This window comes from Diplodia seriata (assembly GCF_021436955.1).
Source record: "Diplodia seriata strain FDS-637 chromosome Unknown scaffold_5, whole genome shotgun sequence".
NCBI lineage: Eukaryota > Fungi > Ascomycota > Dothideomycetes > Botryosphaeriales > Botryosphaeriaceae > Diplodia > Diplodia seriata.
The window spans coordinates 2,744,942-2,770,188 of record NW_027117312.1 but is presented as its reverse complement, the minus strand read 5'-3'; the positions used below and the strand labels follow the sequence as shown (position 1 = coordinate 2,770,188).

The 25,247-nt window shown below is 56.9% G+C and overlaps 4 protein-coding genes across 4 annotated transcripts; 3 read left to right on the top strand and 1 right to left on the bottom strand.

Moving 5' to 3' along the window:
- Positions 1-7,406: 7,406 nt before the first annotated feature.
- Positions 7,407-7,905, top strand: SLS55_005814 (uncharacterized protein; the record flags this gene model as incomplete). The annotated part of the gene is made up of 2 exons (XM_066777256.1): positions 7,407-7,710; positions 7,796-7,905. The coding sequence occupies 2 exons, from the start codon at positions 7,407-7,409 to the stop codon at positions 7,903-7,905; spliced, it is 414 nt and encodes a 137-aa protein (XP_066633098.1).
- A 3,613-nt stretch (positions 7,906-11,518) lies between these two features.
- On the top strand, positions 11,519-13,891 carry SLS55_005813 (uncharacterized protein; the record flags this gene model as incomplete). Its single annotated transcript, XM_066777255.1, has 6 exons — positions 11,519-11,543; positions 11,604-11,673; positions 11,731-11,802; positions 11,854-12,274; positions 12,327-12,555; positions 12,606-13,891. The coding sequence occupies 6 exons, from the start codon at positions 11,519-11,521 to the stop codon at positions 13,889-13,891; spliced, it is 2,103 nt and encodes a 700-aa protein (XP_066633097.1).
- A 1,505-nt stretch (positions 13,892-15,396) lies between these two features.
- SLS55_005812 (uncharacterized protein) lies at positions 15,397-17,528 on the bottom strand (the record flags this gene model as incomplete). The annotated part of the gene is made up of 2 exons (XM_066777254.1): positions 15,397-17,419; positions 17,473-17,528. The coding sequence occupies 2 exons, from the start codon at positions 17,526-17,528 to the stop codon at positions 15,397-15,399; spliced, it is 2,079 nt and encodes a 692-aa protein (XP_066633096.1).
- A 193-nt stretch (positions 17,529-17,721) lies between these two features.
- On the top strand, positions 17,722-24,313 carry APC1 (Anaphase-promoting complex subunit 1; the record flags this gene model as incomplete). Its single annotated transcript, XM_066777253.1, has 6 exons — positions 17,722-18,253; positions 18,440-18,755; positions 19,290-19,518; positions 19,570-20,896; positions 20,962-21,437; positions 21,488-24,313. The coding sequence occupies 6 exons, from the start codon at positions 17,722-17,724 to the stop codon at positions 24,311-24,313; spliced, it is 5,706 nt and encodes a 1,901-aa protein (XP_066633095.1).
- Positions 24,314-25,247: the final 934 nt, after the last annotated feature.

Below are 25,247 nucleotides of genomic sequence, written 5' to 3'. Positions count from 1 at the left end.
GCCCCCGCCCCCTCCCACCCCGGCAATATGCCCTCGTCCCGCCGCGGCCTCTTCCAGACGCTCCTCGACGAACTGCTGCCTCGTCGTCTGCACGCCGTACGGCTCTCCCGCCTTAGTCAGCCACCGCATCTTCCTCGACATCGACGACATCGAAGATGACGACTCCGGTCCCCCCCCCCCCCCCCCCCCCCCCCCCCCCCCTCTTCGCGAAGGTTCTAGTCCCGTTCCCTCGGCGGGAACGCCCAGTTGACCACCAGTTATCAGATCAGAAAAGATCCGGTCAATAGTGGGAGGGGTCCCACATCTTGTCGCACCTTCATTTCGAACACTTCACGCCATGCCTATCCACGTTACAGAAAAACCGGTCCCCACGCCCACCATCTTCGACCACAGGGACGTCGCAATCTCCGTTGGTATCTCCATAGTGGGCAGCGTTGATGCGCGGGTCCGATCGGTGGTGAGGTGGTGAGGAGGTCGTATCGCTGAGGCGAAGAGGCAGTAATACCCCCCTGGTCGATCGCACCTGCCAACAGCGTGTCGACAGGGCGCGGCGCGGGCGGGACTGATGGGCGTGGGCGGGACTGGTGGGCGTGGGTGGGACTGGTAGACGTGGGCGCGACTGGTGGTGATTAAGGTGGAGGGCTTGTGAGTGATGGTAAAGCAGGATGATCGATTAGTGAAGGCTGCTAGTGGTGCTTTATACTACCACCTGGTAGCAAACTACGCTAGTCCTAATCGATCTATGAAGCAAACAACCCGCCGTAACCTCATGAGGAGGCCCTGCCGATCAGAGAGTAATATCCACATCACCCTACAGTCCCATTCAACGCGATACTTTATACTAACCTAGAACTGGTACGGAACCACACCAGAAACTACCGGTGGCAAGAGAAGCAGCGAGAGCCTTGTATCATCCTGGAAGATGGGCAGCAACGGGTGCTTCTGCCACTAAGGCCGGAACTGCGGGAGGAAATGGGCCCAGAAGACGATGGTTATTGGGTGATGTAGCTGTTAACATAGTTGTTGATCTCACACGGTATTTAAAGAAGGGAAGATGGGTGGCTGGATTTGCAATGGACAGCTTGTACACCTTAGAGACGGGGCAAATGCGGGTGGCCACGATGACGAATTTGTCTGGCCTTGAACGGCATCGTCTTCCGGCGAGAATCTGCGGGAGTATTATGATGTTACGCTGCTTCGTCCTTTGTAACCGCCGCTCCGTTTCTTCCAACGCCAACAACGATGCCGCCTCGCCCTGCGGCGGTGCAAGAAGCAGCAAGAGCAAGAGTAGGAGTGGCGGCCGAGGCAGTCCTATAGGTAGCTATTATTGTGGGCCATGTGTAGAGGCGCTGACGGTTTGACCTGTGGTAGAACCAAGGCTGAAAGCAGGCCGAGCGACATTCGCTGTGGTGAAAGCCTGTAAGGTGCCAGAGCTTCGGGATGGCGACGCGCCACCCCATTGGAGATCATTAAGGGCTGCAGCAAGTACAGCCTCCGAGGAGGCACATTCGTCGGGGGTGGTAAGGGTGGGCCGGCGTCGTCTGGAGTCGGATCCCACAAGTATCCACAGCCCTTTATACAATGTCAGCCTCCGGAATGGCGTGGGAACCGTAGTATGACGCCGAGCCAGGATCGAGCCCGTAAACTGTCACCGAATATTTACCTCCCCGATTGGGTTACTCAACGGATCACAACCGGCGAGTTTCATACCCAAGGTGCCGGGAGCGATGTATAGAGCTGGAGCTTGCTCACCGCACTAACCGTCCGTATTGAATAAGGGCGTTGCTGCCACTGTTTATATACTGCAGGCTGGCTGATCCTCAAATGTTGGACTTGGCCGGGGATGTGTGTCGGGAAACCGCGGCGCCGTACATGAGCTCAGCAATCCCAGAAATACAAGTGTTTCATAAAGGAATACTGTTTCACTGTTATACCTTCAGCTGTATGTCTGACGCGATGGAGCGTAACTGAAGTCGTCGAATAACCTTTTTCCACTATGAAAAGTACTTCGTTGTCACCCTTAGCCGGCGGATTCATTCAAGTGCTCGCACGGCTGAGTGGCTTGCAGTAAGCTATAGCTCTATAGCTCCATTATCTAAAATCATTTCTTGCACAGCAACAGCGTGGCCATAGGAGAACATACCATAATAGTATTTTACTCAGGAATAGTCACTCGCGTTAGGGTGCTGTTCCGAGATTTGTTGGCGACAACTGATGTCATGGCGCGGTGCTCGGTGACGGAGAGCAGCTTGCAGCAATGTAATAGCCCCCGACTCATTGCTTGTTGTAAAACCACAGTAAACCTTAACCTAAGCTGCACCTAGCTATCGTCGCAAACTGCTAATCCTATGATAGCGGATTTCTTGACGTGCCAGCCGAAGAGTGCACGAAAGTGACGGGCGTTGGTTATAGTGGTGAAGTTGGTCGTATTCTTGAATCATTTCTTGGGCGCCGTCCATCATCGTTTCGGGCATCCAGACATTGTGGGGTGGCTCCCAGCCTTCCCACTTCATCAGGTACCATCGGAAGGGTATTCCTTGCTCCATCCGAATGCCCCGGTTTAGTAGTCTCTCTACCACGTTCTGGGTATGGTTTTCTTCCGTACGGGTCTTCTCCTGGGGCTGCTGGTGGTGAATGGTGATTGTGGTGGCACGCTTTGGTGTCAGGCTCCTATCACCCGTCAATCTTAGGGCTTCACTTAAGATACTTACCAGGTTATGCTTTGTTTAAAGCGGCGGCAGCCTTTGGTGCCCAGCTTACGCCTGTCCTGCCTCGCCTTGCGCCGATCCCTCCTCGCCTATCGACGATCCCTCCTCGCCTTATGCCTGTTGCTCCTCTCTTGACTCCTGTCGCCTTTCGCTTAACGCCTGTCCCTCCTCGCTTGACGCCTGTCGTTCCTAAGTGGTATCTTAAGCGAAGCCCGAAGAGCGGCACTGTTTTATCCTTGCTGTGCCAGGCTACGTGCGGGGCGTTATCCTTGATGCCGATACCTCCAATCATAGACTGCCGCCGATTTAAACCAACCTCTCCCGCATGTGTGGATGTGCCTGGAGCCTGAGGAGTGCTCCCGCCGCTTTAAGTCAACATTTCTCGCGTGTGTCGATACGCCCGGAAGCTGAGGAGGTCCCCGCCGCTTTAACCCAAACTAACCCGCCTGTATGGATACGCCCGGAGGCTGAGGAGTGCCCCCGCCGCTTTAATCGACCCCTGCTGTGCCATGGGTACGTGCGAATTTCTGCGCGTGAGCCCACCTGAGCACCAGGCCTCCCAGCCGTCAGCAACGACGTAGCTCCAGTCATTCAATTTGGTCGTCTGCTAAAGGGCTGTTCCGGTCTCACTCCATGCACCCGTCGCGGGTAGCGATCGCCAGAGCATGGAACTTGTGGCTGGTCTTGGCTCTGCCTCGTTATGAATATATATCCCCTCCGCAACGCACTGAACCAGCCCGAGGGCTAGCCCATAATTACCCACTATCCTCACTCCGATAACTTACTCTTACTGCCGTACATCTTTCAACTGACGCAATCACACCGCGATGGACGCCGGTACTTTATTTAGCAACACGCCTCAGCCTTGTGCCCACGACACCAACACCCAATCTTCTGGTTGGTCCAAAGAGGCTATTCTCGCCTTGTTCACTCTTGTCATCTCCATCAGTGTTTCACTCATTAGTTGTATCCTCCATAAACGCTTCCGCAACGTGCTTGCTCTTTTCGGATCCCACAGTCGAGGTCATTCTCCTTCTCATCCTTACAGGAACAGAACTAACATCTTAAAGAGCAGGATCTTGAAACAAACACTGGCGCAATCGAAAGACTCCAGCCCAGCGAACCTTGTCCGCGTGCGCAATTCTCTCGTTCTGGAGACGGTAATGGTTGCAACCACTTCCACGACCACCGCCCCGCCGCCTCTCCTCACTGTGGTGCCGACTTGGACCAACGATTCCTGGAGATGACTGAACAGCGCGTCTATACCACGTCGCTCCGGACCATGAGAGTCTCGTCCTCAATGCCGTCACGCGCATCCTCATTCACCAACACGGCCAGCTGACTGCGAACATCCTCGGTAGCGAAAGACACCGACACCGTCCTGCAAGTCATTCACCTGGTTTGGGACCGGGGGTTCTCACAAATACAGCGCCTTGTGCATTACGAAGTTGGTTTGACAGTTTATCTCGGCATCGGTCGTCATCCTATTATGCAGCACCGCGACCCGAGAGCATAGAAATGGAGTGATTTTTCTGGTTCCCCATGAAACCAAGACAACGTTTACCACACTATGCAGTACCAGGAAAGGAAAAAGAAGCCCTTGTGGGGCATTTTGCTTCTGTTGATTTCGTGAATGTGGTGGTGGCTTTTACGGTGTAGTACTGGATGAGATGCGAGACCGGCGCCGTCCTCTGCTCTGTACAACCGGGCAAACACGTCATGGTTGGAGGAGTTGACAACCTCGGCGGTGTGCGCCCAAGTCTTTTTCACTGAAAGAGGGAATTGGGCTTTGATTGACCTCCGTATGGCGTAAGTAGAGGACCTCCTTCCGTGGCCGCCGAGCGCTTGTCCAGAGGAGATGAAAGAACCACCGAGTAACCCAAGGTGAATTGGCCGAAATGATCGCCGGATGCTGCTACGGCACATGCAGAAGTCTTGGGCTGTAGGATCCGTCTCTGCGGCCATCGAACGGGAATCACCGCCACACCTCAAGCGTTCTGTGGGGGCCACCTTGACCATTTTGCCAGCCATCACGGTACATCAAAGGAACCTTCCGCAGCTATTCACGAGCAAGGCCGACGCGGAGCCTCTCTGGTTTGCCTGATTGACGGCCCTCTCTGTCTTCAACAGCCCCACAAGACGGCGTTGAAAGGTTCGGCCCGTTTGACGTCGTCTTGACTGGTACCTTCAATGGAGTATCCCGTTTCCCCGACCGACGATATCAATAGGGTCCACTACTCCTTTAGGAAATCTCATGTGGTACTCAGGTCCGCTGATGCTTGACTGACAAGTGTCCGATGTTGGTTCCTTCAGCGCAGGGAAAGTTCCGAGGACGTGTAGTGCGAGCTTCCGAAAGTCGAATGGGCCAGTCGGGTTTGGCTGCTCACGCATGCTCTCATTCGATAGGTGAGCGAGCGAGCGAGCGCGAGACTTGCGAAGGGCTCTCTGTTGGATGACGTAGTGGGGACCCATACTTCGATCCCAATTGACATTGCGCTGGAGGGCCGATGATGATGATGATGAACTTCCTGCATCTCCACTGCGGAGCTCGCACGAAAGCCGTTCGGCCGGCCCGGCAGCCGGCATCACCCTTCCTCCCTCCATCGGCCCCGGCTCTGTGGTCCTACTTCGGGCAGAGATGGCCCGAGAAAAGGAGGAAGTGAAAACCTACCGCGTCGCTTCTTAATTATCCAAATCAAGCAAAATGGTTTACGTACCACGAGCCATAGTGAGACCGGTACACGATCGACAGGCACAACGAAGAAGTGTGTGTGTGTGTTGCGGACTGGGAACAAAGAACAAAGAAAGAGCCAGAAAGACTCGTGATGCGGATGCGGAAGCGCAAGCGGCCGGTCATCATGATGGCTTGCATTACCCACTCCCCGCGTCTTGAAACGGGCTATACCCGTTCCTGTCACTCAAACGGGGTCGACGTACGTGCGCAAGACCAGCGCCACACAGACCAAGCCGAGCGTGGAGGGCGGGCGCTATGACAGCCGTCCAACGGGGTCGTTGCCCGGGGCAGGCTGCGAAGCCAGTGCAGGGCTGAAGGGCTGAAGGGCTGAGGAAGCATCAGCAAAACACCATGAGCTTCTCCCGCCAGCCTCCGCATTCCGGTTTCCTGCATCTCCAGTCGAAGAGGTGACGGCGTTCGCCAATGACCCCGTTGAACGGATGCACATCACATCCATCCGACGACGAACGGGCATTGTTCGGCGATACATGAGTCGTGGTAAAGGGAAGGCGAGCATCTCCTTGCTCCCTGAAGGGGAGAGGGCAGGCGAGAAAAGAGTATGCAACCTCGTGTTTTTTTCCCTCTCGCAAGGGGGCGGTGCGCCTGAAGATGATAGGCTTCTTGGGCCTGCATGCACCAACACACCACGTTGTGACGTTCGGCTCATCCGCTCATCTCCCGCAGGAAAGGCGCCCAGCCAGCGCGATCCCATCGTCTTGGCAACAAAGTAACCGAGTCTGCGTTGACTCGGAATTGCCGTCGTGAGCCGTGATGGGCTTCCTTTTGTCGACTCTCGTGATGGTGTTGAACTCTTGGGACCTCCGCCGCTCTTTGGCCCAACGGTCCCAAAACCCCGCGGCACGCATGCGTAGAGAAATTAGAGCTGTCTGCAGGAACCGGCGATTCGTTTCAGATCCACCCTGCGGATTCTCCGTTCATGTGGGTGCTTCTTCCGAAGAGCCCGGTCTCGAAATAGCCTCGTCGTCCCACTGTACCTGTGTGTCTCTCTCCCCTCGCCTTACCCACCTGCCGGTTCTTCCTATAGGGCGTCCGAGGCAATGGTCCCACCGAGACGGATGTCCCTGGAATAGCAACCGGCTGGGCAAGGGTGAGAGGTGGATCTGGGCGACGAATGCAACAGGGTTCGGTAGCGAGCAAGCATGCGGGACGAGATTGAATGTTTATGCAGCTCGGTCGTGTCTTACACTCTAACCAGCCCTCTTCGCTTTTATTTTCGGCGCGGCTCAAACTCTCTGTTCTGCTGACGGACTGGACCGGATGTTGCAAGTCGATCAGTTCGGTTGCTTTGCTTGGGCGAGTACGTAGTTGAAACGGCAGGCGAGATGGTCTCCCCTTCAAGGACGAGAGACTCCACCGCAGGCCTCGCGCTGCCGTTGCGCTAGACTCCGAGCCGGAGAACGGTGGCGCTTGGCGAGTGGAGGATTGCTGATCGGGCCAAAAGGGTGGAGAACTGGGAACTGGTGCCGCGCCGCGCCGCGACTCGAGCTCTTACATACCCTTGCGACTGCTCCCCTTCCACCTTGCCCGCCATCACAGCCACAAAGCGACCCTCCCCAAATACCCATAAGGCTGCGGCCGCGGCGCAGCATCCCTGTTAGCTGCCATGCTTGCCGACACCCGGCACCTTCCAGCCGCACCAGACTTCCCTACCGGTGTGCGTAGTAGTAGTTTTCTTGACTCGCATTCCAGTGCCTGCAGTAGTGAGTAGAGAGCCAAGACGGCAGAAGCGAGCGGTCCTCACGCGTGAGAGTGCGCGGCCACTGAGTCGTTCGTCAAACACCCAAACCTCTGCCTCCTATAAAGCCCGGCTGCGGACATCAGCACCGTTTCCCCTCTCTAAGCAGCCGGTCTCTCCTCAAACACAACACTCCCATTCGTTTCCAACCTCTTCACCAAACACTCCTTTTTCCCCAACAACAACCAACCAGCAACAAAAAACAAAAATGGCCTCCGCCGTCGCCATCACCATCCTCACCGGAGCCGCCTCCGCCGTCATCACCGCCGCCGTCAACCAGGTGGCGCCCACCATCGCCAACCTGGGCAAGTGGGACGAGGCGCGCGAGGCCTTCACCCAGCAGACGGTCAAGGCCATGTGGGACAACAAGTCGTCCGAGTACGGCGCGGCCGTGTGCTACAACATGGGCTACGAGGTCTCCAACACCGACCTGATGTACGAGAAGACGTCCGTCAAGCTCGAGCTCCAGCTGCTGCACACCGACTACGACTGCTTCTACATGAACGGCCCCGGTAAGTTTTTCTTTTCTTGTTCTTCTTCTCCTTTTTTTTCCGCGTGTTCGAAGCGTGTGTCGCTGATGTGGACATGGTGCGCCAGACAACCACTTCTGGACCCAGGGCGATGGCGGCTACGTCAACCTCGCCATCTACCACGACGACAGCAAGTGCTGGTTCGACGACAACACCTCCGACCTGTACTGCCCTTGAATGCGATGGGCAGACGTCTAAGCGCTTCGGATCCCTGAACGACCGGATTTCTGTCGGCTCCGGAATGGAATGCAGGCGCGCTCGAGCACCGGAGTTCCTTTTTCTCCGTTCTTTTGGTTGTAAATATTGCAGGCAATTGTTTCCTTTCTTCGCCCTCTCATGCGCTCTGTTTTAGCGATGTCAATATGCATAAAAGAGAGATGTCCAAAATAGAATACCTCTTAGTTCAGGAGAATCGACAGATTATCGGCCTTGTAGGCCTTCTGCAAAGTTATGAAATGTGGTGATCGACGTCAAACAAAGTGAAAGACGGAGTTGTATACGTTCCTTTGCTGCAGAACAGACTTGCCTGATAGAGTTCAGCGGCCGCCATGTTCAAGGACCTCGCGCGTGGAAATACTTGCACCCAATAGCTTTAGTCGACTCATGACTTGCTTATTGGCAACCACTCGCCGTCCACGCGGTTTTCGGTACGGACGCGTACGAGTTGGCTAACTACGAGAGTTGTCCGTCCGTCCGTGGTTGCGTGCCCGTCGGCGACGATGCGACTAACCTGATATGGGGGGTATGTAAGATACCCACGAGTCAAGGTGCGTCTAGGTTCGAAAGCTTGATGAAGTGAAGCGCAGCGATCTCCCGAAAGGCGTCTGGATTCACACGGGAGTCCCCTAGCTCCCGGACAATCCTTTGGTGCGAGTCGACACTATGGGGGTGCCCGTGAGCTATCTTGCTAGTTCCTAGCGTTCGGGTTCAGGCAGACAGCTATCTCGAGAGACATGAGTTGTGGGATGCCTAGTCCGGACGCCTCATTTCAGCCGAGCGATAAATCGAATGTCCACGATTCAGACCATCTTGAGATTGCAACCATCTTGATCTCTGGGTGGGGTTCTGCTGGTTTAGTTGTGGTCTGTGAGTCGTTTGAGCCTTTAAGTGCGTTGTGGTTCGTCCGTTGTTCGTCCGGTTAGTCTTGGGATTTGATGCAACTTTGATACCTGCTTAGTCCATCCACATCCCTGGACCATCCTATTCCAAGAACCGAAATGCCTCTCTGCAGCGCTTTTGAGAGGCTAACATATCTTTAGAGAAGGCTTGAATGCCCAGTCTCGGTACGGTAACAGCGAAGGCTACAGTCTCCTACGCATTCACCTGTGCCCTGTGCGACGCGTCATCCACGTATGAACGAAGATTGCTGCATTATTCGACACAATAAGACATGAGGAAGCCCAGGCTTGCAACTTTGTTGCTAAAGGAGCGGAATCTCGTGCAGGTTTTTCATGATATTCTGTCGCTGACGACAATTGTAAGCATATCTTGACTTTGCGCACGTGAATGGCATACAGTACTTGCCAGATTGTACAGATCATTGCCGATAAGGACTTGGCGTATGGAAGTAAGTCGACGATGGGACGTAATAAATAGGACAAAGTTCGGAGCTGCTTGTTCTGACTAAAGCCAGCTGAAGGGTATGCCGCTCGAGGAAGTCGCATTGCGCAATCCGACTTTCGTCGAATACTACAGCTCTCCTTGGAAAGATATGCAAGCAGAGAAGATGATGAGTGATCATGTAGTCCACGTTAGTGGCCCGTCGTGGCACGTCATTGGATAAGATGGGACCATGGCCGGATATATCGGGTTTGCAGAGTAATGCACCAGGCCGGCCACGACATCTGGTGTTAACTTCTCTTCCGAAGCACGAAGATCTGTCGGGGAAGCAGCCAGTCAGCATCGAACCCAGCGGACTGGCGGCTGTAAACTGCCAGAAGCAGACTTTCATGCATGTGCTGGGCTGCTGCTGTGTGACATTAAGCTGGAATCATCGTCGGCCGCAGCTCCGACGGAGTTGAGTCCAGCACCGCCGACCCAAGACTCCCGAGAGAAGCAAATCGACCACTGACGGTCGACCATCAGCACAACCTCGAGTCGTTTCCGCCTAGGACTGGGCTCCGCTGGTATCTCGCGTCCAATCACTGCTGCGCACATCAGGCCATAGGATACGTAGCCTAGCCACTACGGACAGGAGCGCGGGCCGCCTTGAGCACCTCTACTCGGAGCAGTCTCCTTACTACGTTCGAAGTTGTAAGGCCAGAGGCTGCGCTAAGTCAGCTGACGGCAGGCTTTGCGCAAAGGAAGTGGGCCCGATGCCCTTGTTTTGGTGTGCGATATGGGCTGAGCCACGACGACTGGCGGGCGGTTGTTTCGGAGTGCTGGCCGGCAGCGCTGGTTACAGCGGCAGATCTATGCCGGCTTCTCGACGCGGTTAGCGGCATGCCTCTCTAGCGCGGCTCCTGGACTGACGGCTCCTTAACGGGCTTCGAACTTCCCCTTCGCGGATGCGATGCGGAGGGGTGCTTTTTTGCCAAGAACAGCGCACTCTAGGGTGCTGTCTTGTTGGACGGCGCTGCGCCACCACCTCCATCATGGAAAACCAACATTGGCGACTTACGCTGAAACTTGTATTAGATGCCATGTTCGGCTGAAAGGTCGAGTACTCTAATGCTGTTCGCCCTGACCCGCTGCACGAGAGAGATGGCGGGTGAGTGACGTGTTGGACGCCGAAGCAAGTGTTGTGAAGAGCACGTGCTTCACATCGTTACCGCTGATCCATCCTTAGGAGAGTTGTGAGAGTGGTTGGTATGCACGCGATCTTCCAGGGGACTGGCAACATGGACGACGGGCGACCGGAGAAGCGCAGAGGTGACAAGCATATCGCATATCTGTATCCAGCATTGGCCAATGAGCGCAAAGCAGCGACCAACAAGGACGGCTGTGTGGATCAAGAGCCGGGCTGTGACGCTGGAGTTTCAGGAATTCTGGAGCCGTTGCAGTCCTAGAGCTTACAGCAGGACAGAGCTGGTCGGCCTCATCAGAGGGGAGGTCCAGCGGTGGTCGTCGACCGAGGACTTTGCGAAGGGCTTTCGTAGAGGTGATGTGGCACAATGTGATAAGGGTGGGTTCGTGCGAAATGCCGAGAAACACCACGTGAACACGCAACGCGCAGGCCAGCCCTGTGGTGTTGAGCTCCAGGGACTTGCGCCGATCTCCCACGGCGCGGCGGCGGCTCCGGGAGAGCGTGGGGCGGACTTCGGCGTCAGCGGCGGTGCGGAACTAGAAGTGCGGTCACGTGAAAAAAGCGATTGTGCCGGCTCGCGAGGCTTGACCACGAGGGCGCGCCGGCTTCTTCACGCGTCAGAGCAGGCGCAGCGGGCTGGCGAGCGCGGCACGCGGGTGGCGGAGGCGGACGAGGGTTGTTTGGCGAGCTGGGGAAGCCTAAGCCCTGGCTGCGGCTGGAAATCTTGGCGCGGCTTCACATTTCTGTTTTGACCGTCCACGCTGCACTCCGCCCCCAGACATCAACCTCCGTGTCCGCCGTCAGCCCGACGACTCGTCCTCAAGCCCATCGAGCAGTGCCCGCGCGGATTTGACTATCTCGCGCTCCTCTCAGCGACCGTCTGCGCGCCACAACCCCCCAGTGCCGGCCCTTCTCCGAAGCCCTGCCCAGCGCGCCGCTCGCCGATTCCAGAACAAAGGAATCTCCTCTACGCTTTGCGACCGCACTGCTCCGACAACCTGCCCCCGCCCGCTCTTGCTCCGCGACCTGTGGCTTTCGCTAGTCATGGCTGAACCGACGCAGCTGGCTTGTGAGCCGCTCTCCCCTGCCAACACTGCGACCACCGCGCTGACGTAGCCCGCCCTCGCAGACCGCACTTTGAAGGGCATTGGTGTCCTGAACGCCGCCCCGGCTTACGAAGACCTCCCGGGCCTCGAGAAGTGAGTGTCTTTGGCCTCCGCACCCAACCAATCGACCACGCTGACCCTTGTTGATAGGCCCGAGGGCAACCTTCGTTGCTGCTGCTATTCTCCTGACGGCAAGTACTTTGCCTGGGCCTCGCCGGAACAGTAAGTCCCATGCTCCAGGAAAGCGTCCACGCCATGCTGACAATGCGCCAGGGTGTCCGTCATTGACGCCGCGACCGGCCATATCGTCACCACGCTGCCCGCCGAGAACGTCTTCGAGCTTGGATTTTCGCCTTTGGGCACCTACATCATCACCTGGCAGCGTGCCACGAAGGACGAGACCGGCAATGCTGTCAAGAACTTGAAGGTCTGGAGGACCATCGACGATGGCGCCGGAGCTGAGGGACAGAGGAGCGTTGTTGGCCAGTTTGTCCAGAAGAACCAAACCGGCTGGAACTTGCAATACACTAGTGACGAGGAGTTCTGCGCGCGCTGCGTCACCAATGAGGTGCAATTCTACCAGAGCGGCGACTTGGGCACTGTCTGGAACAAGCTTAGGATCGAGGGCGTCACCGACTTCGCCCTCTCTCCGGGCAAGAACCATTCGCTTGCTGTTTTTGTCCCCGAGCGCAAGGTATGCCCATTTGCCGCACTCCCGCTCTCGTTTCTTCCTAACTTAAATGTAGGGTCAACCCGCCAGCGTCAAGGTCTTCCTCGTGCCGCAGTTCCAGTCGCCTGTTTCACAGAAGACTTTCTTCAAGGGCGACAAGGTCCAGATGAAGTGGAACGACCTCGGCACCAGTGTCATTGTGCTTGCTCAGACCGATGTTGATAAGACCAACAAGAGCTACTATGGCGAGACGAACATGTACATTCTCAGCGCTAACGGTGGATTTGATGCGCGTATCACGCTCGGTAAGTCAATCATGACAAGCTTCCAATTGAAGAGGCTAACTTAAATGAAGACAAGGAGGGTCCCATTCACGACGTGACCTGGTCGCCCAACTCGAAAGAGTTCGGCGTTGTCTATGGTTACATGCCGGCCAAGACTACCATCTTCAACCAGCGTGCGGTTGCCACACACAACTTCCCTCTTGGACCGCGTAACACCATCCTCTTCTCTCCTCACGGTCGCTTCGTCCTTGTCGCCGGCTTTGGAAACTTGGCCGGTCAGATGGACATCTACGATCTTGAGAAGGATTACGCCAAGGTGTGCACCATCGAAGCCGCCAACTCTTCGATCTGCGAGTGGAGCCCGGATGGCAAGCATATCATGACTGCCACCACCAGCCCGCGCCTCCGTGTGGACAACGGTATCAGGGTCTACCACGTGACTGGTGGCCTTCAGTATTTCACCGAGTTCAACGAGCTGTACCACGTAACTTGGCGTCCCCAGTCTATCGCCCAGCACCCGTTGGACAACCCGCTTGGCTCTCTTCCCACCCCTCACGAGTCTGCTGCCAAGTTCCTCGCTACTGTCAAGGCCCCTACCAAGCCTGCCGGTGCGTACAGGCCTCCGGGTGCTCGTGGCACCAGCACTCCTCTTCACTTCAAGCGTGAGGACGAGGGCGGTGCTGCGTACGTCAACACCGGCATCTCCTCTACTAGCGGCAACATGAACGGCCCCTCTTTTGGTCGTTCCCGCCGCGCCGTTCCAGGCGCCGAGGAGCATGTCCCGCCGGGTGCTGCCCCTGGTGGAGGTGTCAGCCTTGCGGGTACGGGCGAAGGTGCCGATGATGGTCTGTCCAAGGCTGCCTTGAAGAACAAGAAGAAGCGTGAGGCCAAGAAGGCGAAGGAGGCTGCTGAGAAGGCAGCTGGCCTCAATGCTGGACAGCAGCAGGCCAACGGAACTAGCCCTGACCGTAAGGGCCGCAGCCACTCGCGCAACCGTTCCCGCAACGGCCCCGATGGCCGCGCTGCTTCCCAGGGTCGCCGCGGTAACAACCAGCAGAATCGCAACGGCCAGGCTCCCGGACAGAACGGCCAGCGCAACGTTGCTCAGATTCAGACCCAGCAGCCTGCGCAGCCAGTTGCTCCCCAGGTCGAAGCTCCGGAGCTCACCGTCACCTCGCCCGTCGGCACTTCTCCCCAGGACAAGAAGATTCGCTCGCTGATGAAGAAGCTCCGCGCCATCGACGACCTGAAGATGCGCCAGGCGAACGGCGAGAAGCTGGAGGATACGCAGGTCAAGAAGATCAACACTGAAGGCTCGATCAAGAAGGAGTTGGACGGACTCGGTTTCCACGAGTAAGACAGCACCGTCATTTGAGACAACATGAGCAAGCAGTCTTCCGGTCTCTTCATCTTCTGCTTCGGCTTTGAACTTGCTTCCTATTCGGTTTTTGGACACTCGGTGTGGATGGAGTTCTTTCCGGAAGCGTTCTACGAGTGGTCATTCAGTCGGTTTTGCTTTTCTCTTGCTAGTGCGTTCAGGCGCCTTGCTTTTCATTTTCTTTCCTTTTTTTTTCCCCTCCCTCGACTTCACCCCTACTCTGAGTCTACTATTGGATTCCGAGGGTCTATTTCTCACTTCGTTGTGGACGAGCTTGACCGGGTAAGAGATACGCCATTTCCCCGACACTGCTGTACCTAGGGGTATACGGATCGAAATGAGTGGATATGGGGAAGGTAGAAAAGAGGGCAGATGACAAAAAGACTGTATGAATGAAAAGGGAACGATATCTTCCTTTTTCTCTCTCTCACTCGTGGATGAATGGATAAAAAAAAGAAGATCGGGTTGGATTGGGCCTGAGCACCATGGATGATGATGGGATATGGGGAGATGAAGATGGGGCAGACAGAATAGTACAAACAAAGAAAACCCAAAAGAAATCAAACCGAGCCTTCACAAGGATACAAGTGTGCCTCCTGATTAGGAGCAATTTTTTTTTCCATCCATTCGTGCTATTACCGACCGGCTTTACCTCACCATCGTCATCATCTTCACATCACCCACTATTCGAGCACAAAATGACGAAACCAACGGACAAAGAATGAATGTAGCAGCGCCACCCAGACCAGCGCACCGAATCCATTGCAGAACGATCCACCCGTCCAGAAGACAGAAAGACCGTGTGGGGATTCCATGCGCCCAGCGCCCGTGCGCTCCTCCATAAAGACTCCTACTGAGTAGAAGGGATATGCGAGGAGGTGGGAAAAACACTGTTCCGGTCGGATCTTTTGACCTCCAAACACCCATGATTGATGAGGGGTGCGGGGTTGATCCGTGGGTTGTATGCTGCACCACTGACTGGTGTTTGATGTATCGCGAAGAATACTGAGCTGACGAGGACGTTTCTAGGCCTAGTGCTCCACCTGACATCGCGAAAGGTTTTTGAAGGAAAAAGAAGAAGAGAGATAGGAATTGGATTCGGGGGAAAGGGGGGCGGGCGGTGTGGACGGACCGGTTGGCTGTTGTGGGAAGCAGAACCGTGAGGGTGGCCCTAAGCTTTAGCTATCGTGAGAGGGGAGACGAGGGCGACATGACAGTAGGAGGAAGCAGTGAGAACAAAACGGAGAGAGAAACAGAGGACGATGAACGTGTAGTCGGGGGTATATTAGTCTGTCTCCTTTTTGATGGGGTTTCCCTTTCAGCCGGGGATTCCCAAGTAAAATTTTCGACGCCCACGCTGGGGTGGTGGGGAGGGCCATCCATCCCTCATGCTCCGTACTCCGTAGCCTCGGCCAGCTGAATGATCAGATACGCTTGTCACTTACCGTGCCCCGCAGTGGGCACACCTCGGAATAACCTCAATCTCACCTCGACGATCCAAGGCTGCTCAGACCGGCGAAACCGACGCGCCTCACGTTCTGCGCAGCGGGACCGTTGCCGAGACGCAGCGCTCCCTGAGGCCCGCCGGCGCCTGGGGTACCAGCACCACCCGATGCCAAGTTGTCGAGCATGCGATCCATGCCGCCGATGTCGAGCTCCCCGCGCCTGAGCAAGTCCTGATCGACGCGGTCGGTGCGATCCGTGGCCTCGAGTTCGCGGGCGAACAGGTTGCCGCCGGCCTTGGCCTCGGGGCTGACGGTGGCGAGGACGACGATGCGGCGCTCGCCGACGACGAGCAGGTCGCGTGGCACGCCCATGCGGGCGGCGGCGCCCTTGGGCTTGCCGAACTGCTCGACGTCCGTCACAGGCTCGCCGTAAAGCGAGGCGCCGTCGACGCGCGTGAGGCCGGGCCCATAGAGCGAACCGCTGCTGGTGCTGTGCGTGCTGCGCGACCAGAACTGCTGCAGGTTAGGAATGCGGTACAGGTCGTCGCCGTAGAAGATGACGATCGAGTCCTCGACCTGGCCGCCGCCCACAGCGGTAAACGAACTGGAGATCGACACGCCGCCGTGGGACGAGTCGGTCGTTGGGGTAGTGACGGGGCCGTGGAATAGTGACTCTTCGCGCGTGCGGCGCGTGTTAGGGGTCATGGGCGCGAGAGTTAGGGACTTGCTGCTGGGCTTGACCTGGGCGGGACCCGCAGACGTGGAGGCCTTGTGTTCAGCGCCACTCACGTAGCCGCGAAGCGCGAAGGTCGACACGGGCTTAGTGGATGCGTTGCGAGCGGTGCTGGCGCCATCCATTGCCCAGACACCCCATTCTCCGTCGGACAACAGTGCGACGATGCTCTTGCCGTCGGAGGCCCACTTGGCATCGAGAATACCTTTTCTCCGAGCCAGGGAAGGATTCGAGGCTTTGATGTGCTTCGGAATCTCGAAGCTGGTGGAAAACGACGCGATCCATGCTCCAGGCTTGGGCTCAATGATGACGTCTCTGCCAGCAGACCGCGGTCGTGCTCGCGGGGGTGCCAATGGGTCATACACCTTGACCGAACCCTTGGAGTCGGCAACAAGTAGTTGCAGATGGCGAGGGCTGGGGAATTGAGAAGAACTGAAGTAGACGCGAGTAGCAGGAGAAGAAAGGTATTGTGTCTGGTACGGGAAAACGGGCTCGGCCGTGAAAGAGAACTGATTGTCCTTCAGAACTAGCGGGATGCGGAAAATGTGGAGCAGTCCGGTGACCTCAACAGAGTGAGAGGCCACGATCAAATCCCACTCCAGCGGCTCGTCACTCTGGATCAATCTCCGTGAGCGAAAGCTATCGGTGTCGTCGTCATCGGAAGCATCCGCATCCATCTCCATGCCATCCGGGAACGTATCAGAGGTGCGTGAGCTCCACGTCATGGTAATGCCACGGGGTATTGACTGATGTCCGTGCTGGCCTTCGATACGGAGTACTTGTTCGCCATAGGGTGCTTTGCTCTTGCTGCGATCAGCTGCCTTGCGGGCATGAGACGGAGGCGTCAGCGGCAGAGTAACGACGCGCACGCTGGAGTCTGCGCAGACGACGGAGAGCACTATTCTCTCATTGAATATCGGCGGAATGAGGTCGGCTGGCCGATAAGGCGATATAGTCGGGACCTGGGGAAACGACATGTACAGCACCTCGGTACCCAGCGGGAGGTCGAGTTGCTGGACGACGGGCGGGTATGGCTCCGACTCGTCCTCCTCCTCTTCTTCGGACTCAAACTCGACGTCATCGTCAACAACGGTGGGCGGGGCTTGCGAGGGCTCGTCGTCGGTGAGGTCGATCATGACGGCGTCATTTGAGGTGCCATTGACCTTGGGCTGGCCGTCGCCGCTGGAGGCAGTCTTGCGCTTCAGCGAGCGACCACCCCTCCATATCACGCGCAGTCCGTTGCTGTGGCCATAGACGACGACGGTGGAGCCGTTGGGGGCGGTCTTGGGATAGATTTTTGCGGCGTTGACGCGGTGCGGAAGGTCATAGCTGCGATGCGCATTAGCGGCACGCCAGCAGCGTTGCGGGAAGGCGAAGCGTACCAGAGCTGCAGCTGCTTGCCCTTGCGCGACACGCGCGGCTTCATGTCGGTAGCCATGGTGGAGAGGGAAGGATGGAGTGGTGCTGGCGGTGGTTGTGTGGAGGCGGCAGCTTCGTCCTGAAGCTTTGAACTTTCCCGCGTCGCGTCTCCCCGCCGCGCGCTCCACGCCAGCCCGACAACAAAACAAAGCCGCCGCGCCAGACCATGCCCCGCCCCCCACGAAGGCCTCCATGAGCCCGGCAGCCTCTCCATGGCCTCCATTCGATCCCTGGGTGTCCGCACCCCCGCCGCCTTGCCATACTTGATCCACGAGGGAATCCTGCCCGCAGATGCCCCGCCCAATGCCTACACCTGGTCCACATACAACGATGATGACGGAGAAGAGGAGGTCACCGCGACCGAGTACTGCGTGGTCTGGTCGCGCGGAGGCATTATTCGCAAGACGTTCAATTTCGAGGTTGAGGGAGAGAGAGTGTTGCAGGCCGTCCTCACCTGGTTTCCCTCCGGCGAGGCCAACGCCTTGCGCAACACCACCCAAGACTTGAGGCAGGATCATGGGCCGGGAACATTGTTCGCCAAAGACAGGGTTCGCGAACCAGGCTATCCTGCGCATGAGGAAGCCGGGCCTGGCAGGCGCTCTGGGACAGACGCACCGCCCGAGAAGCTTTCCCGCGCTCTGGTTGTCTTCCTCAAGACCCAGGCCCATGTCTTTTTTCTTGCAGGGTCCAGCCATGTAGTCAATCTGCCATTCGAGGTCGAACGTGTCTTCCCGGCACCTCGAGGTTTGCTCATCCAGAGAAAGCTGTCAATGCCGGATTTCGTCCCAGCCAGCCCAGCAGTACCCAGGGTTCCGCCCAATTCCTTTTACTCTCAGCTTCCAACCCAGTCTTTTTCTCAGAACTCGAACTTGTTTACGCCAATGACCAACACTTCTTTCATGACCCCCCGGCGTGCTAGGTCGGGCCAAGGCGCCGCCTATCCTGCCTCTCTTGCCGACCTCCTCAAAGCTGGCACCAGCCCGTCGGCAGACGGCCTACCTCGTCTCTTCTCCTTTACCGACCCGTTTTCTGAGATGGGTCTGGTGGTTGCGGCCCAGCCCCAGGCTGCTAAGACCTCGTGGTCTGTAAAACAATCCGGGTCAAAGTCTCTTGACCCTGTAGACAGAGCCGAAGAGGTGCTTTACGTCACCAAACAGAATGAAATGTCGGATTCCGCCAGCCCTGCAGACAAGCCATTGATTTTGGTTGTAACTGTCAATTATGAGAAGCGGTACTACTCTGTCTGGTACGCGTCTTACATCGAGCCCAAGCCAGCTTCAGCAAAGAAAAGCCGTCGCAGCTCCACAACCCTGTCTGTCGGTCGTTCTCGTCGCCGAAGCTCTCTGCACCCGGGGACCGGGACTACAACACCCGCTCTCAGGACAAGAGAAGGCACAAGAGACAGCTTCGGTGGTCCTGGTCGGGGCTACGGAAACGCTTCATTCACTGCGAGCCAGACACGTGAGACCAGCAGCGAACATCAAACAGCAGAAGAAGCATTCGCGTCTCAGCTTGATCCCGAGACGGACCTTGCTAGACAGCCTACCAGAGAGTCCCGGCGCGTAAGCTCTCTACTTTCTCGGGCGGATCTCTCGAGAAGTTTCGACAAATCAGCCTTTGAGCAAGCTACACATCGGAGTAGCTTAGGAAGCAGCTTTGGCCACAGCCGAAGAGGTCCGTCGATTGGCGGTCATGGACTGCGCACCAGTCTTGGTCCCAGTTCTCGGCCGGCATCTCGAAAAATGAGAGCATCTACTCCAGGTGATGTTTCACAAATCAGTCTGAGCGCTGTTTCTCTGGAAGACACTTTGGACGATGATCTAGATCTGGATAATACGATTGATGATTCAGAAATTCCCGACGAGCTCCTTGGCGACGGAGAGGATGTATCTGGTCTCCAAGAGCCAATCGAGGGGCTGCGCCGAGAACTCTTGTTGGTCAAGTTCTCCGAATTCCCGTTCGGTACATCTGAAAGCATCTTCCATTCTTCCGTGCATGGGAACCCAATGGTAAGTCGCACCATACAGTTATCGCGAGTGCATCTACTGACGCCCTAGCAGGAACCGCCTAAGATTTTCACCCTCAAAGCTCCCAGGTCATTCACTGACTCCTCGCTCAATGACGGGCACTTCTTCCTCTACATGATGCAAAAATCGAAAGGGGAACTTGTTGAGCATGAGTTCACAGTTCAACGAAGGCGGCTTACCCCAACTCCTGCGTCTTGTTTGAGTAGCTCAAAACCGAAAGAGCCCCATAACATTCTGATCCCGACTGCGGTTAACACTCGGCGCCAACGCGATTTCATTGATGCAGTAAAGATTTGCGACAACGGCATACAACGAGTACTGTGCCTGGCTCGAGATGATGCGGGAGATTCGCTATCAGCAGGCTGGTGCCCACAGGCGCGGTACACTCTCGTACTCCCAAGGAGATTCAAGCTGTTCAACCCTTACTCTATCGGGTCCAATCAAGAAGTGACTGATGACCCCAATCGGACAATCGCGACCCCTCAAGATCCGACTGCCTTGGCGCACGCGGCAGGGAACGGTAGCATTGACGTAAAAGAAGGCAACGGCCGACACCACCGCTTGCAGGTCAAACTCTGGCCACAGAATGCCGCCGTATCCAGAGTCCTTTCAGCCTGCCGCTTGGTCCTACCTCCGCCTCAGGGCGACCATTTGCTGGCGATTTGGTGGAGCATTTCCCGCAATCTGCGCAACGAAATGCGTTTTGATGTGGAGTGGGCAGCTTTAGTCGCCTCAATCTTCGCTTTCGGCGTTGGCGGAATAGACTCGAAGTCAGTTCGACTCACTGATTTCACGCGCTCCGTTGAGAGCACGCCGAGCAGGCGGTCACTTAGACGAGCGACTGCGGACGATCCCTTCGAGCTGCTGTGGCGCTACCAGAGTCAGGATCCTGCCGCCAAGAGCTGGGACGGAGCCGCGTGGTCTTGGGTGGAACAGACTCTGGCGGAGAAAGCCAAGCCTCGTACATCCACCAGACACTCTCTGCTTTCTCCCTCGACCAACTACGGCATCAAGAGGAAAAGCGATTTCATCCCGTTCTGTGCCAAGGCTGCTCGCGACTTTCTCCAAGAGCCTTTGGCGAAGAAGATCCTCCCAGAGACAGCTGGAAGGTCGACTCGTGCTAAGCACCAAGACTCTCATGCCACTTACCTTCCATCCATACTCGTGGCCTTGCATCTACTTCGTGAGGAGGAAAAATTGAATATCCTCAACAGAGACACTCGGTCCTCTGAGACCGGTAACCTTGCCCCTGTCCTCGCGCAGCTTGGGCGTTGGCTTGACTGGGAATTCTGGGATTGGAAGAACACCAGCCCTTATGGTCTGGATGGCGCAAGTCTAGATCAGTGGGTTTTTGAAGATGGTAAGTTCCTGCGGCTCGACTGTAGAGTCTGGGCAAAACGAGCAACAAGAGCTGACTGCCTTTAGCTACCATCGCTACTGTCTCACTTCCCACTCCTCCTTGGGAGAAACCTCCTTCAATTTTCGACTGGCTGGAAAGGATGCTTGACCCGCGCAGGTATCAAGGCTTCCCAACTCTTGACATGCTTATTGGGCAGCCAGAGAAGCCTCAAACGTCGCACGACTCGCAATCCCTTGCTGGAGCAGTCACTGCTTTGACCCCACGTACAGTGGCACTTTGCAAGTATCTTGCGAAAATACGCAGGGGCGAGCAAACAGCTAGCCTGCAGGTTGAGACTATGGTTGACAGCGGCATTGACACTCAAATGCTGGAAACGTTTCCCTCATCTGTCGTTGCTGGGATCCGGGAAGCAATCGTTGAATGTCAATCAAGCCCACCAACCACATGGAATGAAAGGCTCCTTGAGATTGTCGGTAGAGAGGATCTCACCACGTTGCTCAGGCCAGATGCTGAATGGTCTCCAAGCCCGACTTCCTTGGTCGTAAGTGATTCATCCTTCCCGAATCGCATTTTCATTGCTGACAGAGACAGGCTGCTCCTAGCGTTGCAAGTCGCGATGTGCACACTATTTGCCAGTCTGCAGAGGCCAACGACTCTTCCCAGAGCTCGTCCGAAGCCGACAGGCACATGATCACGCGGCTCATTTTCAGCGAAGACCGGCGCTATATTGAGGCTCTTCGTCTGCTCGAGCCACTTCGCCCTGCCGTTGCCGAATGTATTCCTGATCCATCGTGGACCGAGGCCGAACACCTAGATGCGCAGAAGAGCATCATGCAATGGGTTATGCTACGAACGTTTGCATTGCCGTCGGGACATTCTATGCTTCAATTCGATAGCAAAAGGCCTCTTGTCACAGAGAAGTACCCACTGCACGGGTTCACGACGCTATGCACCATGAAGCCCCTCAACAATACCGTCAGTGCCGACCGGAGCACATACACCGAAGAGAAGTTTGCATGGGCCTTCTTCCATGCCGGGGTCTCAGCCGGTCTCAGCATCTCACGCCGCGCCAAGGGGATTGATACATCGTGGATAGCGTACAACAAGCCCGCAGAGCTAAGCAACAAGCACGCGGGATTGCTGTTCGGACTTGGCTTGAACGGCCACCTCAAGAACATTGCCAAATGGCTGTCTTTCAAATACCTTACCCCAAAGCATAGCATGACTTCGATTGGCCTTCTGCTTGGCCTGTCTGTCTCATATATGGGAACCATGGATACTTTGGTCACGCGCTTACTCTCAGTGCACGTCACGCGTATGCTGCCACCCGGTGCGGCCGACCTTAATCTGCCTCCTCTGGCGCAGACGACTGGACTGATGGGTATCGGGTTGCTCTACCTGAACAGCCAGCACCGACGAATGAGCGAGATCATGCTTTCGGAAATTGAGCATGTCGAGCTTGAGGATCCATCTGCGCCGTCAGACAACATCCGGGATGAAGGTTACAGACTCGCTGCTGGATTTGCTCTCGGTTTAATCAACCTGGGCAACGGGAATGACCTCCGCGGCCTTCACGACATGCGGCTGGTGGAGCGGCTTCTTGCGGTTGCTGTCGGACCCAAGCCCGTTGACATCGTTCACGTTCTGGACCAAGCAACTGCTGGTGCTGTCATCGCCATCGCTTTGGTGTTCATGAAAACCCAAAACGCCTCCGTCGCACGCAAAATCAACATCCCCGACACTCTCCCGCAGTTCGATTACGTCCGTCCAGACATCTTCCTGCTGCGCACGCTTGCCAAGCATCTGATCATGTGGGACGATATCCAGGCCGACTACACGTGGATTGTCGCGAATCTTCCACCAGAATATGGAGTCAACCATACACTCACCGAGATCAAGACACTTCGCAGCGAGCATATGCCCTTCTACAACATCATGGCCGGTTTGCTTTGGAGCATTGGCCTCAAGCACGCGGGAACCGGCAACACCAAAGCTCGGGACTTCCTGGTCACTTACCTCGATCAATTCATCAGACTATGCCACCTGCCAGCCATTCGCTACGACGCCCGCCTCACCCGCAACACGGTACGAAACTGCCAGGACTTGGTGGCCCTCTCCGCCGCAACCGTCATGGCCGGCACCGGCGACATCGTCGTCTTCCGCCGCCTCCGCCTGCTCCACGGCCGCGTCAGCCCGGACGTGCCGTACGGCTCGCACTTCGCGGCGCACATGGCGCTGGGCGCGCTCTTCGTCGCGGGCGGCAGCTACACGTTCAGCACGTCCAAGCTGGCCGTCGCCGCGCTCGTGTGCGCCTTCTACCCGCTCTTCCCGACCGACGTGCTCGACAACAAGGCGCACCTGCAGGCGTTCCGGCACTTCTGGGTGCTCGCGGCGGAGCCGCGCTGCGCCGTCACGCGCGACGTCGAGACGGGGCGCGCCATCGCCATGCCGCTCGCCGTGACGTTCAGGGACGGCGGCAGGAGGGAGTACGCGGCGCCCTGCCTGCTGCCCGAGCTCGACACCGTCGCCACCATAGCGACGGCGTCCCCCGAGCACTGGCAGGTCACCCTCGACTTCGTCGCCAACCCCGCCCACCTCGCCGCCTTCAAGCGCACCCAGACGATCCACGCCCGTCGCCGCCCCTACGCGCACGCGCACTCGTCGTCGTCGCACCACTCGTCGTCGTCGTTGCAGCACCACTCCGCCGCTGTTGCCATCGCCCCCACCTTCAACGCCACCCTCGCCGCCCTCAACGACGCCCACCTCGCCTCCGCCGCCGTCGCCGCGTCCTCGGCCCGCGCCGGCGTAACCGGCGCCGGCAGCAGCATCCTCTGGGACTGGATCTTCTCGCTGCCGGCTCTCCGCGGCGGCGAGCCCAAGCAGGGGCAACAACAGCAGCAGCAGAATCAGCAGCAAGCGGGCGGTGACTCGACCAACTCGTCGTCGTTCACGGCGACGTCGGCGACGTTCCCGCTGCCCGTCGTCAGCAAGGCGGACGTGTCGGCGCTGGTCATGCCGATGGCGGCGGCGGGGGATGCTGGGGGGGTGCCTGGGTGGTCGGCGGTTGCGGGGGCGGGGTCGTCGAATGCTGTGGGCGGTTATGGCGCTGGTGCTGGTGGTGGTGGTGGTGGTGGCGGTATCGAGTTGCTGACGGATGGTAAGACGAGTCCGGTGGATGAGCGGTTGGTGCTGCGGACGGCGGCGTTGAGGGGGTGGGATGCGGATGGGTTGAGGAATTTGAGGCTGCTGTTCAGGTGGGCGGAGAGGGCGCAGGATGAGGAGGAGGTGCTGCAGGGTGGTGGTGGTGGTGGTGGGTCGTCGGCGGCTGCGTGTAGGTGGCTGGGTAGGGAGGTGGTGGAGGGGTTGAGGGCGGTTGTGGGGGAGAGGGGGAGGGCGGTCGGTGGGGGTGTTGTTTGAGGTTGTGTGTGTGTGTGCTGGAGATGATGTCTGGGGTTTCCCTTCCCCGTTTCTTCTGCATAGCGTGGTGATCATTGTCTTAGTCTCAGCAGGGAATGAAAATCATTCTATTTCTAGGTGGTACATAACGGGATGACGACCGGTGTCAGCCAGGATAACGCGCTGTATGTTGTGAGATAAAGCAGGTGGGTGACTTGCAGGAAGGTGCTGATGTCCCTCCTCCTTCGGATGTTGAGGTCAGCCGGTCGCGGTATTGAATGGCGATGTGCGCAATGACGTGGAAGAAGACGAGGTTCTCATAGTACGAAGTGATGCTGTATATACGCGATGTTCGGTCACTTCCAGGAATCGTTGGTCCAGCTCCGAGTCGGCACGACAGTGATGACAGGGGGTGGAGTGATGGTTGTGAGAGTGGTTGAAACCAGTTCGCTCGTTGTCGTGATGGGCTACAGTGGTCATGAAGTTTGTTTCGGGGTCCTGCTCTTCACCCAGTCAGTTCTACCTTGCAGATCAGAGACGGAAATACTGACCGCGACCCTGTGGTCGAAAGAAATTGCGGATGCGGAGCTGTTTTCGAAGGATATACCCGATGCAGGGAAGAATAATAGAGGCGATGAGAGTAAACAAAGCGAGAAGAGCCTCTTTAGACCATCCAGAAGACTGGATGTTAGAGTCAAGCGGGTAAGGCTGAGGTGTGTTGCTGACTAAGTCACTGACCATTGCGATGTGGTTGCGCAAGTCGACTAAGGACAATACTCGGCTAGGCAGGTGCGTTTCATGAGGGGATTACGGAAAAGCAGCTTATATATGACCGGGCGGGAAATGGCGACAGGGTTTCATGGCGCACAAGGCTCAATTGAGGTGCAGCGGCTGAATCTCTTATCGGTGCAGGTCTGCCTTTATCGCCCCGTGACCGCTGACATGGATAGTCAAA